At 36.5% G+C, this 17,267-nt stretch overlaps 1 protein-coding gene across 1 annotated transcript; it reads right to left on the bottom strand.

Moving 5' to 3' along the window:
* Positions 1-3,310: 3,310 nt before the first annotated feature.
* On the bottom strand, positions 3,311-16,994 carry TMPO (thymopoietin; the record flags this gene model as incomplete). The annotated part of the gene is made up of 9 exons (XM_010075778.1): positions 3,311-5,173; positions 6,334-6,428; positions 6,723-6,812; positions 7,661-7,771; positions 8,329-8,424; positions 8,526-8,645; positions 13,476-13,576; positions 15,051-15,209; positions 16,868-16,994. Coding segments are annotated over 9 exons (1,191 nt in total), but the record flags the coding sequence as incomplete, so codon positions are not given.
* Positions 16,995-17,267: the final 273 nt, after the last annotated feature.

The following is a 17,267-nucleotide window of genomic DNA, read 5'->3' on the forward strand; positions in this document are numbered from 1 at the left end:
GTTCCAGTCTGTAAAACCACCAGTTTCTTCGGCTTTAGTTGACAATTAACTTCTAACAGCTGTACTATTAATAAGTATTATTAAACAGCAGAGTCTAACATATCCCTGTGAAAATACCAGGATAATATATGTTTGTGCTGAATGCATATCATTCTACATAGAAAATCTCTTCAGCTTTTCCCAGGTGTGAAAGAATAAAATAGCAATAGCCTGTAATTTGAACCATCTAGATAGTAACCTTATATCTGAAGATAGTAATACATGAAGACTTGAAAAAGACATTACCTTTCGGTGTCTACCTCTCTCATTCACAGTAAAAAAAAAGGGCTATTGTAAATTATATCCATCTTTTTAATGAGAAGCTTTTCAAATTTTGTGAATATAGCAAAATGTCAGTTTGGCAACTCCAAAGTGTTCCTAAATTACATCACTACTTCTGTTGTTAACATCCAACACACACATCCTCCATTCCCTCCCTCCTCCCCTGCCACAGGCAGCATACAATCAAGAAATTGTAGACTAGTTCCTGTCTTACAACAACTTTTCACAGTTCTAACATTTTGGTGAAGCCTGTGAGTAAAATCAAAAGTCTTACAAGCTTGTTCTCCAGGTTATTTTCAAAAATATAACAAGCAGATGGTGAATCCACACCTGCGATTATCAGGTTAGCACAAGCAGCATCTGCTCCTGTTGCAAGCATGTATTTCACATACTAATTCATTGTGCCAACACCAGAACTACTAGACCATGATTCTAGAGAATCAGTTAACAGACCAATTCAAGCTGTAAGTAGGTTTCACAGCCCAAGGGAAGCCTTAACACTGCAGCATCTCCTTCAACAGGATCCAAACTAACTAGGTTGAATGACAGCAGTCACATCCTCAAAACTTCTCCTATTCTTAATAGTCACTGCCATTAAGTGTCCTGATAATCTTTTTAAATCTAAATTCTCCCCAGATATTACGTTTTCCCTCCATAAAACATCATTTTTTTTTCCTAAGTAACAAATAAAGAAGGCAATGCAAGTAACAATTTTTAACCACAAACTGCCAATGCTGACCAAGAGTTTCAGAGTGAGGTGGGACAGAAACTCTGAGGATTTATTATTTTCAATATCAATGTATACATAGTACTTATAGGTGTATATGCCACCTTAGGACTATTTTACAGCTTGAGTTAACTTATAGACCCTCTGCTGTATGAACACATGCATGTATGTAGCTTGCTGTTGCACTGGTGCAAAGCAGCCTAGTATACTCCCTAAGGACAAAGAAAAGCAAAAATCATAGGAAAAGTTTAGACAAAGATAGGTAGACTTACCAAACATACAGTAAAAGCAATATTGACAACAAAGGGTATACTGAAACACGTAAATTTGCAAACACAAGATTTAAAATTATATATCACAACCTATCCCTGTTACCTATTTTGATCAGTCAGATGACATTTTTAAATTTTTTTTAAAGCTTTTCAGCCCAGTATGTAACCTCAGCCATATCAAAGCAAGCTAAACATACCACACTCAAGGCATACCACGAAATTTTACAAGCTTCATTTGCAACTATACATTTTTTTTCTGCTGAACAGTTTCCTTTTAGAGCTCTATTATTTAAAAGCATTCTTTCTGTATTCAGCTTTTCTGATTTAACTCTGCACAAACTAGTTAACACTTTTTAGAAAATATATTTTGTCCACAGAACCATCTGAGAAGGTAATTAACAGGAACTGAGGATTTTAATGCCATGAAGATCATCTTTAAGTTGTGCCACAAGACACAAACCAAAACACACAGATAAGCCTAGAAGGGACCTGAAAGCATTCTGTAGGACAGTACCGAGCATACTGCTACCAAGTAAACCTAGAGAAGAAAAAGTTCCTTCACACTATTTCCTACTTAAATACAAATCAATGTTTCAAAACACACACTGAATTTAAGATCCTCCTTCAAAGTTTCTTGTCTCAGACACTAGGTAAACTCTCACAGGCTCACAAGAGATCAGGTACCATAAAATTAAGTCTCAACACTGCAGGTGATATCCTCTAGTGATTCGCAGTGCGATACAACTCCTGAGACTGGGTGGATGTTAAAAGATTAGCACACAATTTAAAGGGAAAAGCGCAAGGTCTGTGTTAGCACTAATTCAAACAAGGCAAATCATGACACGCCGTGTTTTCAGCATAGCATTCTAAGTAGTATGACCAATCATGAGAACTAAACCCACCAAAACCAAAAAACATTGCCATACCTATTAGCTTAGACAGGCCTTTCTCCAGACTTTTTGTAGCCTTTGCCCTAAAAGGAACTTAAACAATTGTTTACCACATCAGAACTCAACTTATTTTTGCAACTGGAATTTGGATACTAATACCAGTCCATAAAATCGCTCTATTTTGTGATTGGTTCTGAAAGTTTAACCTGGCTTTGTCTAGAAGCCAAGATAAACTATTGGAACAAAAGTGAGATTATTTAAAAAGCAAAAAGAAAAAAAAAAAGAAACACCAGTTCCTATTGCTTCAGCACTTCGATACAAAGACTACAGTATATACACTTCAGTGTAACTTACACAGCAGTATTAACAAGGCTTTAAGCACATGCAAAAATTCAGCTGGTAGCACTATTACTCCATGTGCTACTCTTAGAATAACGTGACTAGCTTTAAGGATGCTGGTAAATCCATTATTTGGGGCTGGGGGAGGAAGGACGAGAGGTCATAAAGAAGGAAGAGATTACTCTCAGGGCTATTTCATAGCATTCAATGCCTATAAGAAGCTCATTCATTTCTTGAAGATGCATTGTCTTCTATCTACAAATGGGCTACATGTAGGTTACTCTGACTGATGTAAAAAAGTCTTTACCTTCTATGAAGTAACACTGAAGTTGAGAGGATTCTCCAAAACAGTGCATAAATGAAAGAATGACGACATTTAATTGCATTGCAGTTCAGTTTTGGATTTGTTTTATGAGGCTAATAGTATCCCTGAAGGAGGTCAATTGAAAGTATTTCATGTAACTAGAAGAGAAAGATATATTTCATGTTAAAACATACAGTAAAGTGGTATGAAAAATAAAGTGAAAAGGAAGTTCCTTAAACATTGAAAAGCAAATGAAGACTAGCTTCTCCCCCATCCAAATTAAAGGCCTAACACAGGCTAAAGGATTGTACTGCAAAACTATTATTACAGTGAAAATACGGTGAGTATTCTCACCAAGTGCTGACGTGAGCTGCTCTGGTTTTACTATCAGATTTATTTTTTTTTTAAACATGGAGGACTGTAGCAGCACAAAACGACACCACTGATACATCAGTTGTCTTGCTGCTTTTCAGCAATGCATTTATTTTAATAAGGAAAACCCACATACATTAAAATCATTTTTATTTTTTTTGCATTTTGACACCAAAAGTGAATGTCTTATGTTACAATTTTCTAAAGGATGGACACAAGTTTAGCTATTTGGATTACTCAAAAAAGCAGATTAAAAGGAAAAAAAAAACATTAGTCTTAACAGAAAAAACCCCACTATTACTTTGCTACAAATTACCATGTTTGTCCCAAAGTTCACAGAATGTAAAGCTTCCCCATAGCTATAGTCTACACAATAATTGTACCTAGAGTAAAAAGATATTGACTATTAACTAATTTTCTCAGCTTTTTATAAGTAGCACTTTAAGTAGTATGATTTATTGCGATTTTGTACCAAGCAATAAGACCGAACATCTGTATGTTGCAGATTTAAGCACACCAAAATGTATACATTCACTTTAAAAAAATTGTTGCTTATCACTCTTCATTGGTAGTAGTGAAGTCAGCTGCCTGCTCAACTAAGTTACACAATATAGAGTGTTTCAGCATGCTTCCACTGAGAAAAATATTCAACTGCATGAAAGTAGTAAATCTCACCTTAGAAGATGAAACTGTAGCAGAAAATGCAGCAATGCCCTCTTCATACAAGAATAAAACTTCATATGGAATTTTCACGCTTTGAGAATACTTCTCTACATGAATATTCAAAGATAAATCACAAAGCTGTGTTGGAAAGAGCTCACTTTTTAAAAAAGAAAAGAGACCAGCACTAACATCAGAATTTAGACTACTTCAGATAACGTTGATCCAAAGAAGTATTTTAGTAGCAAATTATACTGATGCAATTTTTATTTTCCACACATATTACTAATAAATAAGTTCCGCTAAGACATCTCTTGCCAATTAAATTTGTATTCAGCTCCTACAACACCGTAAGCACTCAAATGAAGGGATACATTTAAATGATGTTACACTTAAACAGAGTTACTAATATGATACTAAGACTTGTACAGAAATGCAAAAAGGTTTACAGTTACATTTACTAAAAAGTTACAGTAATCTACAGAAAAAGGTTGTCGTACTCTCCCTACATCAAATTCAGTTACATTGTTACTGAAAAAATGCATACAAAAATGCATTTCCCTTTATCACCTGTGTTAAAAATCCTCCTCCACAACAATCTAGAGACAAAAATACAACTTCTGTACAAAGGAAAAGCTTTAAAGACACAGCTTCACATTTTACTACATTTTTGCCCTTCTCAGCTTCCAAGTTCTTGCAAAAACAAATATACAGTTTCTCAAAAATGAATTTAAAGGATGTCCACATTAAAAAAATAAAGCCTACAAAAAGTTCCGAGATCTAAAAAAGTGTTATTCCTATGGCAAAATGATCTCCTACTAGTCCAAAGTCCAGAAAGTTACTCATGTCCATTTAATATTATCTTTCTTCATTTATCCAATTTATCAGGTTCCAATCACATTATTTATAAGCAGTCCTTGAGCCGATGAGAGGGCAGAAGAGTTCTCTACAATTAAAAATAGGAGATCAAATTGGGTGTGCCTTTCGGAAAGCTACTCATTTGGCACTGCCCTGAGGGATCATATTCAGATATCTAGAGAAAGGATTTCCTTGATTAGTTTCCATAGACTGATAAACCAGAAACAAGAAGACTGAAACAACAACAAAGAGAAGAACTTTTATCCACAGGGGAACAGAGCGTTCTTTTTTTGTTGGTGGTTTCTCTGACTTGATGTCAGTTGAGGTACCATATTTTGGAGCATACTTAGAGAAACTTTCCTCCATTCTGAAGTCACTGTGCTCTATAGGCCGGCTGGCAGCTCCTTTGATTGGTCTACGGCAGCTAGCACTGTTAATTAAAAAAATAAATATTGCATATTTAAAAGAGCAACCTACAGGAAAGTTTTAGTATAATTACAGATCTAAAAATTATTTTTAGTGAATACTGTACCTGAAATATCTGTCTCAAACTATAACATGTCTATTATTACTATATTTGAAGGTAATAATTCAGTGTTCAAACAAACACCCCTTAAAAAACCCAAATGCCACTTCACCCTATCCACATAATCAATGGGTCATAACTGGCAATAAAACCCAAGGTTGTCCCTTCCCATTAAGATATCTTCTGATGGCTAAGTCAATATGCAGAGCCAGAAGACAAAGCAGTAAGGGTTAAAAAAACCCACATACATTGCCAACCCCTTATATAAAGGGAGTACATGTGCATTATTTTTATTTTTAAAAAAAGGTGTAGATTTAACTAGACTGATAGACCTGAACACAGGAAAGAACAAAGCTGAGTGGTGAGCAGATACACCACACTAGTAGTAACTGGTACCATATATTCTCCTTATGGTTAAGACTTTATGCAATTGCAGTTTAAATTGAAGCTATAATTAAAATGTTGGAAACACAAGTTGATTTCACATCTTAACATAGGGAAACTTTCTCATATTCTATGAAGAGGATAAAGTTTTGTGAATTGCTTAATTCTCCAGAGGGTTGACTTTTTTGTTTAAATACAAAGTTGCAAGGAAAAATGTAATCACCCTTGGTAGATACCATCCTTATTCATGCTAAGAGTAATCTCTGAATACAAGACTGCTACTTAAAGGAAAAATAAGGTATCTGAAAACTCTTTTTGGCTTTCAAAAAGCAAGCTGAAATATATGCTGGGAATCTTTCCTTAATTTAACAGCAGGCCTAAAGCAGCCGCATCTAGCCAAAACTTAAATGTGAGCCACTACCACAGAGAAACCCTTCCCATTAAACCTCCAGCACCCAGAAGTTCCAGTAATAATACCTACTACAGTACTACCCTGTTCTCCCACCCCCAATTTAAATAAAGAGGAGGCTGTTCTGCCTAACAGAACTATGCATGTGGAACAGAAGAGCTAGAGTACACAATGAGCCGGAGTGCAAAAATCAATATAATGAAAAGATACTTCTCAAATTAAACAGGTTTACAAAAACTGAGAAATAAGCCCTCATAAACCTTAGTAATACCTAATTCCTGTAGGTGTTGATGCTTCATAAGGGAACATTTCCTTAAGAATATCCCTTTCTACTCTTCGTTCTTCTGTATGAGTCTTCTCCAGCGCCTAGGGAACCAAAAACAGTTATAAGCCTAACAGATTGCAAAACAAAAAGCTCCTACACAGCTACCTCAGTGACCATAACCATGTGCAATTTGTAAGAATGAATGAGTCACCCACTGACATTCAAGAAGTTTACCTCTTTGGTTTTAAAGTTAGTTTAACCAGCTGTCTGGGCACTTTTGGTGTCTTAAAGCATTCAGTGCTCTCCTCAGTTTTCTTTAACATAAAAAATATGCTGTATAAATACAATACACCTGCCAGCCAATTATGTAGATTATAAAAAAACTCAACCATCACCTCTATCATGGCTATGCTGAGCAGATCACAGGATTGGTTAAGCCAACATGATTTTAAAAAGCACTGATGTGGGCAATCTGTCTCCTCTTGCTGTAATAAACAATGCCACAGTACAGTAAAATACTGACTGAAAAAAAACTTCAAAATTTTGAAATAGAACATCAAGTTTTCCCACAACCTTCTATTTGACAATTAAGTCTACATTCCAGTCACATTATAAGCAAATAAAGCAGCTCATTTCAGAAATCTCAGACACACAGGTAGAACAGGCTTCATAAGCATTAATACAAGTTTTATCTACAGTAACTACACGAAGCAATAAACTCAATTTAAATTCAGCCAAGCATTTTCTTGTAATGTAAAATTCTACAATAATACAGTACTACATTAATACATATACTTCCAAGTTCTTTAGACAGTTCTCCAAGAGATAATCCTGGCAGCCTGAACAGTAAAAGAATTATTTTCTTTCTTGATAACTGACAAGAATCTACAGACTAAGGTAATCCTACTAGAGTACCTAAATTAAAGCACATTGTAGTTTTTCAGAATATGCTGATTTACAAGATCAAAGGTAGATAACCCAATTCTGCTCTTTCAGCTATTCAGCGAATCCAGAAGAAAAAAAAAACTCTACATTTTGTTCAGAAAAATAGCACGAGGAGAAATAATACACCAAAACATATTTGACTTAGGGAAAAAAAGAAAAAAGGAAAAAAACACAGTATTTCCACACACACAGCTTCCAGTCTGAAAGGGGAAGATAAAAATAAGTTTATATTCTCTCTTTTATGCCATGGGACAACACTAGTCTATTTTAACTAGTGCCACCTGGGCAATGACATCCTCCACCCCTTCTGTACTAAGGAGTAAGCACACACACAGGAGTCTTGTTCACAGAGAGTAAGCAAGAGCAATCTAAGTTTTAATTTATTTACTTCAGCTGTCATCAATGGTTTCTTTGGTGTTCTTCTGGGCATGTCTGAGAGTTCACTGATTGACAGTGTAGGAGCTGCATGCTTGAAATTTCCAGGCACCCTATTGACAACCTGCCAAGATTCAAAATTGTTCAAACTCAGAATCAGCCAAAATACAAAATAAAAGGGGGGGGGAGGGGGCAGAACCAAACAACAAAACCTTTACGTGCATTGAATATATGCATGTTAGGAGTTAACTCAATAACATTATGTAACAGATAATAAGCACAGGAAACACATTACTTATCATTCCAAGTAGTTTCTTTAAAGCCATTTAGAAACACAAAAGTTATTTAGTTCACAAGAAAAGCCAAACTTAAAAGCAGATATTCTGCATGTACTTAAATAAATTAAGGAAAGACCTACGCTTTTAAAGTGGTTCTTCTCAACCCTCCTCCCAAAAAGACATTAGGTGGGACCTAGGTGTCTACCTAGTCCCATCGCAAAGTGAACAGCGTTAGGTACTAACACAAAATACTGAATATGTGGTTTCAAAGACTGCTGAACAGTCTTACTCTCCTTAAAACATCTTCCATCTGTTCAAAACAGAATTATTCTGTCAGTAAAGGTATATTACAGAAGAATACCACTTGCATAATTTATTAAACATATTTACTAAGCATATTTACTAGGGTCTCGTTGCTTGCAGTCAATATAGTTTCAGCTATGGGAGTACTCTCTGACATTACAGCATCATCTACAGGCAACTGTGCTGTAGCTTCCACCTGTTTGTTTAAAACAAACAAAAGAAAACAATTGAATAAAATAGACACTGGGACCCTAACAGTGAGAAAAAAAAGCTTGTCTATTATAAGCCTCTCATCACCCTTTTCCTCGGTGTTCTTCTTGACACTCTTGTAGACTCCCTAGAAAATGCCTGCAGAGGTCCACTTTTTGAAGATCCACTTGTCCAGACAGTCTCAGTAACTTCATCTTGAGAATACGTCTATTCAAGTATCAAACACATGATCAAATACATGAAAGCCACATCTCAACATTGGATACCCACAACCAAAAGCCAGAATAGCATGAATACTCCAGAAGCAGTTCGTCTACAATAAAAAAAACAACCCAAAATGTGGATCCTAATACATTCAGTAATGAATAGCTAGCTAGATCAGTAGTGTTGACCATGATACTTACATTAGAGCACATTATTGTTCAAATACAGAACTGACTAGATAACGCACAACAGTAAACACTGATAATCTGCTCACTGTAATAGAGGGAACTAAATAATGCTACAAGTAGTTATATCAAGTCATGGACAGCAGATATGCTAGATTTCAGGCCCTTTATGTTACCTTCCTACACAAAAAAACTAATCTATTAACATAAGCAGAGAACATCACCTTGTTCTCTACCCAGACAGGGGATCTATTCTCTCAAGCATAGATGGTAATGCTTAGGCACAGCCACCTACATTTCAACAGGAACTAATCTCCAGCCACAGGGGTCAGGGAGAGATGTTTTATAATCTTAAAAGTTTCCACCTACAGAGATGAAACTCCCAATCTTCATATAAAAGTAGGTTTGAACAATCAAGCCTGACACAGATCTTTACAAATTTAAGTAACATCATGAAGTGCTAAACTTTTATAGCCATTAAGAAACACAGATCATTCCCTATGCCTTATTGCAAGTTTTATGCGCAAAGAAATAAATCCTCCTCAAAATTAACTCCAAACATAGACCTGGAGGGAAAGGGAGATGAGGGTCTGCTTCTTCTTGATTATATACAAGATTTTCTTTTTTTTTTTTTGGTTAGGTTTAAAAATAAAAAATATTACTTTGTTAATACTGAAATCTTTGCACACGAACACCTCATGCATGGATATATTACCAAGTTTTTGGAAGTTACACTTAGTGCTGATGGAAGTCACACAAATTTGTGCAACTGTCAATCACAGGTCTAACAGCAGAAATAACTTCACTAGAATAGCATTAGCCCCAAAACAATGTTTTGAGAAGAGGCTGGAACGTATTTGTTTATCAAGAGGGGGGAAAAAAGTCTAAAAATGCCCTTATCCACTCCCTACTTGCATCTTCTAAGTTACTCCAGTGAAACTAGAAGCTGAGAAGCTTTGATTCTTAACGTAAGTTCTGTATTACAGCTGCTACCTATCCAGCAGAGGGAGCACAAGTGTCTCGCTTTACTCCAAAGTCACTGAAATACATTGAAAACCAAATTATGTATGTTTACACACAGATCTCAAGTTCAAACAGATTTAGATGTTCTGCACAGAATTGTAGATTTCAGTCTAAGTCTCCAATATTCTTTTCAATTTAAACAGACTTCTGATAAAAGATGTCCCAACTCCTCTCTCTCTCTCTATATATATATATTCACCAGATACTGGCCTCCCTATCAAGAAAGTTTAACCTGCAACCTTCTATCATGGCTCCCCACCTCACACCCATACACTTTCTATTTGGGAGGTGTTCTTCTTTAGAAGCTTAGAGAAAAACACTAATTTCAGAATGGTTCCACTCAAACACATTCCACTCAAGAAAGCAATAAGGGAATTTCCTCATCCTACTAATGTAGAGCTCCCCTGCCCCAGGCTGTTTGACTAGGAGCTAGTTTTCTTCTACTGAAAAGTTAGAAGTACTTCAGTAAACAACTGCCTCTCTCCTTACATCTTCAGATGCTTGTCAGTCATGTGTTTTAAGTACCCAGTTTCAAGTTTTTTCTTGCATAAAAAGCCTGGAGAAAAACACCAGAATCTACTGCATAAGACCCATTCAGACTTCAGCAGAGCATATTCAACAGACAAAATTTAAAAAAAAGAATTCTTGTCTACAGTTATAGTTACCCTCACTGTCAATGGAACAGGCTTCGTCTGCTTATCCCACAAGTATCTGAAGTAAATAGACGTTATTAGAATGCAACACTCATGTTTAGGTACACCAACACCCTGTATATAACCAGAGAAAGTTACAATGATATGGTACAAAAGCACTATTCGGCATGTCCTTTTAACTGTCCTATTATTGATGAGCAGTAAAGCTATAGATTTTGAGTTTACCTCAGCTACCACCAAGTTTTTTATTTGGTGTATGCCACACTAAATTTGTATGCCAGCAGCTGTAACGCTGCATTTTATTTTTAAGAAGCCCAGCTATACAGGTAGTAAAAAACAAATGCAGGGAGGAGTAAGTGAACACAGCACAGGCAGAATGTCACCATACAAAGTCTCAAGGAAAGAGAGGCTTCTTTAACATTTAAGTTGTTTAGCCTACCTCTTTCTGTCCAGTGCCATTTACTATGAGGCATTAGGCTCAGTTTTGAGCTCTGTTCACCTACCTGGTTAGAAGGGGAAATTCAAATTAGGGTTGTCTTCCAACTTTTCCAGTTCACTATGAGGAGGCAGTTAAGCACAAACAGCCAAGCTCAAATTCATCAAGCCCTCCATTGCTAACTGGCTGATAAGACCCGTAAACCTGCTCAACCTCCCCACTCAATTACTTTTCCACCAGCCTGCTTAAAGACTATCTATTTGCACTCTTAAGAGAACAGGAATGTCCATCCATGCCAAATGACAGACTTTCTTTTCAGCTGTATACAGCTTGACTAAGACTAGTGCTGCACAGGACCTAGAAGTGACTGAGAAGTCTGCTCACACCACACTACTAACCAGTTCAGCCCCACCACTCTTCAGAACCTCAGTCTTTGAGACAACACCACACAGTGCATGACAGTTGCATATAATTCTGCAGAATGTGTATGGTCACTTGACACATTAGCTGCAAACTTAAGATCCAATTTCACAGCAAAAGAGAAAGAAAAAAGATAACATCTTCCCCATCTTCCACTTTTATCCTCAGCAAAATCTATGACTACAAACATTTGCTAGCCAAAAACATTGAATTGTTCCTGTCTTCAAGCGGATGTAAATTTTTGTTGGTGGGGTTTTTTTGGTGTGGTTTGGTTTTCTCACCCCCCCTTTTTTTTTTTTTTTAAACACAGCAGTCAGGAGTTGAAAGGTAAAAGGTTTAGCAAGCTAGATAGTTAACAGTTCCCCAGGAATTTGGCATGATTTTAAAATTAGATCATTTTTCATTTTTTGATTAATCAAACAATATTCATTTGACTAACTACCAGTTATTAAAATATGCAAGTCACAAAATATTTTATCTACACTGCACATGTAAGAGATTGCAAGGCAAAACACAGCAATGACCTGATGTTATTACAGTGAAATTGGATGACAAAAAAATTAAGTAAACACTCATCACTTGAGAATGCCAGAAAAATACACCACTGTATGTCTTCCCTTTTATTCTGTAAGTGGGTTTCTGAAGACTGGGAAGCTGTGTTTGTTCATAGCTGAACTAAATACCTCTATCACACTGAGGGTGGCAGGGATTTCAGGGTGAATGGCAATTTAGAAAAAAAGTAATCTTTAAAATACAAGAACCTCAAGATTCAGATTCCCATTACAAAGACCACCATGAGCAGAAGTTGCCTGAATGAATTAAGGAATATTTTGTGTGTTGAACTGTGTGTGTTTTGATTTGTACAAGTGAAATCTGTTCAGCTTGTACCCTAAAAATCCAATTAAAAGTAAGCAGAACTAGTTATGGATCTCCACAACTATGTTGTATTACCCAAGCTTGCACAGCAGCATGTTACCCACTTCAGACATCCATAGCAGAAGCATGTTTATGCATACCTACACACTATCTAAATAGGAAGTATCTGACGTTTACCATAATAAGAAGTCACTGACTTGCTAAAATACATCAAGCTATTAACAGTTCAGATTTTGAGTTACTGAATGTCTTCTATACTAGTCCTTTACCATAGCCCAATTCTACTACTTATTGGTCAGATGAATAACACTGTAAAGATCCTAAGTAATCTAAGCTGGGGAGCAGGGTAGTTAGTGACACTGTCACATCACAAGGACAGATCAGCCACCAACTACCGAATCCAGTATTTAGCCAGCAGTTTGAAAACATGAGGCACTTTTGTAAAATCCCTCTTTCACCAAGACAATAGAACAAGTGGTACATACAATGAGATGTAAACTTGTTATTTATTATTTTTGTTCTCAGGAGAAGCTTTCCAACAAATTAATGTCTACACTAGTACTGCTGCTACAAGCATAGCAGAGGAAAAAATATTATATAGCTAGCTAGTGCACGTGTGTATACACATATACACACTTCTATATATATAAATATTGGCATATACAGAAGTACATTACTTCATGCATTATATTTAAATCAGTCATTAAACAGATGTATTTAAAATACATATCTATAGATACCAAATCAGACAGATAGAAATATGATGTATATATATTTAAAAACATTTCTAGAAAAACAAAACAGAAAACCCAATGTTCTTCCAAACCTTTTTCTTCCAAACTTTTTTTTTTGAGAAACTGTCTTTATTGATCCAAGTTGTTTACAAATATCCAACAGGATGACATCAGCCCATCTGATTTAAAAATCTGTCAGGTTTCCAAAACTAAACATGCTAATGTTGCCTATTATTTTTCTCTAAGAGGTGCTATACCAGCTGGCAAGTCAGATAAACAGCTTTTAGCAGACCATAATTTTGAATGTTATCAGACAGGCTAAAAACAGCAGCTATGGTTAATTCACAATGTTTTCATGCTGTATTAGATCAGGCTTTTTGAAAGAACTTTCAGAAAACAGCATAGCCCACTTTGTCAAATGTGACTATATTAAAAGCAGTAAGGTGTTTAGTGAGCACATGACCTGCAGTTAGTAGGCATTCCAGATGCCACTAAATTAAACATACCTGGTTGTGTTCAACAACTCTTCTTTGTCTGAGTGGTATTGGAGTCTTCATCCTGGCTTTCAATGGTTCTCTCTTCTCAAGTGTCAGCTCAGTCTTCGGATCTGTAACCAGTTTAAATATAACTAGCTTCTATAATGCTACTGGTCGTTGTACTACTTTAAACCAAATGTATTTTAATAAAAATTTAGGCAACGTAACTCTGTTATGAGTTATCATTTCCTTAAAAAGTTGAAAGATACAGGTAAGTTTCTCCCTTGAATGTAAACAAAGTTTTGTCCTAAAAATCCTACATTTCAGGTAAGTTTTCACAAATCCAGCAGTTCATTTAGAAACTGGTATCAAGCTGCAATTACTTTAACCTAAATATCATTATACTATTTGTTGTAGTAAGGGTATTGAAGCTTTTCAACAATGTTTAAGCTATTAGTTTAGTTTCCTCTAAAACAGGCCCTTTTTTATAAAACTTTTTGATGCAGAAGGGCAAGTGGTTAGCAGTCATCTTTCCAGTACGAGGATGTACTATTTCTAAAATATTATTTTCTAAAATTCCAGTAGCATTACACCAACATATTTAGAGTTTATCTATTAACACCCCTTGCCTTTTTAAGCATTAATGTATGGAAACTTTTTTTTTTTACAGGGGCAAGGAGGCACATGTTTGTTTTGGGGTTTTTTCTCCAGTGTTTGAACAGTTTGATAACTAGATGAAGCATATATAAGGAGACAGATGTCAGCTGTAGCCACTCTGGGCAGTCCTAAAAATAAATAAAGTCTCTAACACCCCTTTCCTCCCTGAAAGTGCAATAGATTAAAGTTCGAAGACAAGCCCGAATATGCAAGGGAGATCCATTGAGTTCCTAGTTGTATTTCAACCCTTTCTGTCCTATCCCCATGGAAGTTCCTGTAAAAAAATAAACCAAACCAAACACACAAAACCTACCACACCCCCAAAACAAGAATCTTTTAACATTCCATCCAAGACACTCTCAAAAAAAAATAAAACCAGTATAGGCTTTAAAGACATATGATGGTGTGTTTTAGGTTCCACTTCCCCCACCCCTATACTTTTTTGATGTAAACTTGATATTAGAACTGCAAAAATCACACCCAATACCAATCAATCAATCCACTCCAAGCTAAGTCCATATGGAAAAAAGCATAAGAGGGACTGAGTCATACATGAGAGACATTAAACAACATAAAAAGTACAGAATTTTATTAAACATTCATACACTATCCCATAGTAAAGTTAACTACTGTGAGCACTTGCACTTAAAGATGAAGTGGAACACTTAATACACAGTTCTCCTACCTATCAGATCTACAGGCTCCAGTCTGCGGAAAGTGGAAAAAAAGGAACAGTTTAGTAGCAAAAAGTTTCCTTTCCCAGAACAGGCGCTTGGATCACTGTGGTAGTACTGCATGATTAAGTACATCACTTGCATAGTCTACAGCAGTATCTTAAAGCCTCATCTAACAGCAAGATCATGCCCTCTTTAGGTATTTCTTCTCCTGCAAGTATTGCTGATGTATAATTTGAATCATTCATGCACACAAGTTCCACTTAAGACTTACCTTCTTCATTGTCACTGTACTGGTCAGAATCATTATTTCCATTCTCTCTGGTGTTCTCAGGAGTCGAAGGAATCGCTGGGAGAGGCACAGGTGCCTGCAGTTCTGGACCTTGCTCCATCAGTTTCAACAGTTTTTTCTCATAAAGTTTCCTAGTAGTAGCTATAACAAGGAAGGATACATGCTAAAGACACAGTTTTCATCTTTCCTGACTTGATTGCTAGAACTTGGCTTTTATATATTCCTTGGGAATCTCTGAATGTATGTTTTTTTATTTTTAATCCATCTGTATGGCCCAAAGCATACAGTTTATGTATATAACTCTACCTCTATGGCTTCTAACTTTTTAGTTTAAGATAATTCTTAAGATAAACTTAGACCTGTTAGTACACTGAAAGTTACAAGCATTTATCTACAGAAATGGAACTTACCTGCTTCTTACATGTTTTTTTCATATGCTGCAAGACACTAGTTGTTATGCCCTCAGAAAAAATTTAGTGAGATTGACATTGCAAGGGTGACAGTTTCCATGCAGATACCACTACTATCCTCTTGATACTTGTATCCTGGAATTAACACCCCTTCGTCCTTAGTTTAACCTTTGCGCCCTGTCGTCAAATTCAGTCCAATAAGACCAAAGGTGGTGCAAGGAAGCAGCAACAACAGAACTTTGTCTGCTCTATCTATCTGGCAGGGTGGCTCACTTTATCCAAGAGGACAGCTGTTTAAAACTAAAAGGCATCAAGTCTAGCATATCCATGTCAGGATTGAGCTGGCAAAAATCTGTAGAGGTGATTGGTGCCTGAAGTGTTAGTTGCAGAAAAGTCTAACCCTAGAAGATTTCAGATAAGAGAACACCAAAAGTATCAGACTGTCACACAAAACAGAACCCATACAGTGTAAGAGCTAAGGCTTTTACTTAGACCAAATTTGAACATCTTTCCAGTGGACTGCAGAGGTACTTACATTTTTCAGAAGACTTGAGCGCTATCTAGCTTGAGCTATAGGAATAGGCTGAATGGGAAGGCATACAGAAACAGCTAACAGAAAATATTATGCATAAGGCTTCAAATACACACGGGACTCCAGCCTCTATCACTGACACTTCCATCCACCCAGGATTTCAAGAACATTCCACAGAAGGTTCAGCACACTACAGGCGACCATCTGTTTTTGAAGGGGTTGTGAAATCAAAGTACCTTGCCATTAGGCTAGTGCACTATCTGAAAGGCAAGAAGTTTTGGTCCCACATCACAGGTGAGCACCCAAGGCAGGAGGTTAAGCTGGGGTCAGGACTTGTCCCTGTCCCTCCTGCTGACACAGGTCAGAATGCTAGGTTCAAAAGAGCAGAAAAAAAATAGCAAAAGGAAAACATTACTGCACAATGCAGTGAGTAGGAAATGCTCTAGGAAAGGTGAAGTTCAATGTTCTCATTCTGCTCTAAACGCTACTAGGTTATCATGCATGATGTATTTTCTATTTAAGAAGGCCCCAGATCTCAACCTCTGCATGAGAAGACCTAATTAGCCCCGCGCTGAACTTTAACTAATAGTTACGCAGCTTCCAAAGAGAACTGGAACATCTCCAGCTGGCCCAGAACACAAGAGGAACAGACTGTGGACTTGCCTACACTGCAACGCTTCAGGTCTTCTAAATGTAAATAGTTCAATGAAAACATCTTCAGTGGGAAGTAGGATTGTAACAGTATTGGTACTAAACTTAAGAAGCAACTGTATCAGAGAAGCTTAAGAGTATTCAGAACTGAGGTTTAGTGAGAAATATGTTGAATGGATGAATATTTGCTAGCTCAGTTGACCTACCCACAATCGGGCCAGGATTTAGTCCATACTTCACAAGTTGCTCTTGAAGATCTTCATTACTCATCTCTGTTACATCTAAGTCATCCTTCTCCTCTGGCCTGGGTTTGTCAGTTTTTTTCGTGGCTTTCTGTGAGTGAGGGAGAAACAAGAGAGACTGTTTCCAGTTAATGCAGAACACATTCTTTTTCTTCTAAGGTAACAGGAAGCTACAAGAGTCCTAAATGTACCAAATCAGAAAAGTAATTATATTCTCCCCATCCCTCCTACAGTAAGGCCTATGTGAAACAATTCAAACATTTACACCTACTAAACAAACACGCACAAGTTTCCTACTCATACAAGGAAATACCCATTACAAGACTCCTCTACAGCAAAAAAAAACCAAACTTGCTCATTATTC

The sequence above is a fragment of the Pterocles gutturalis genome, unplaced genomic scaffold (genome assembly GCF_000699245.1).
Source record: "Pterocles gutturalis isolate BGI_N339 unplaced genomic scaffold, ASM69924v1 scaffold41046, whole genome shotgun sequence".
Lineage (NCBI taxonomy): Eukaryota > Metazoa > Chordata > Aves > Pterocliformes > Pteroclidae > Pterocles > Pterocles gutturalis.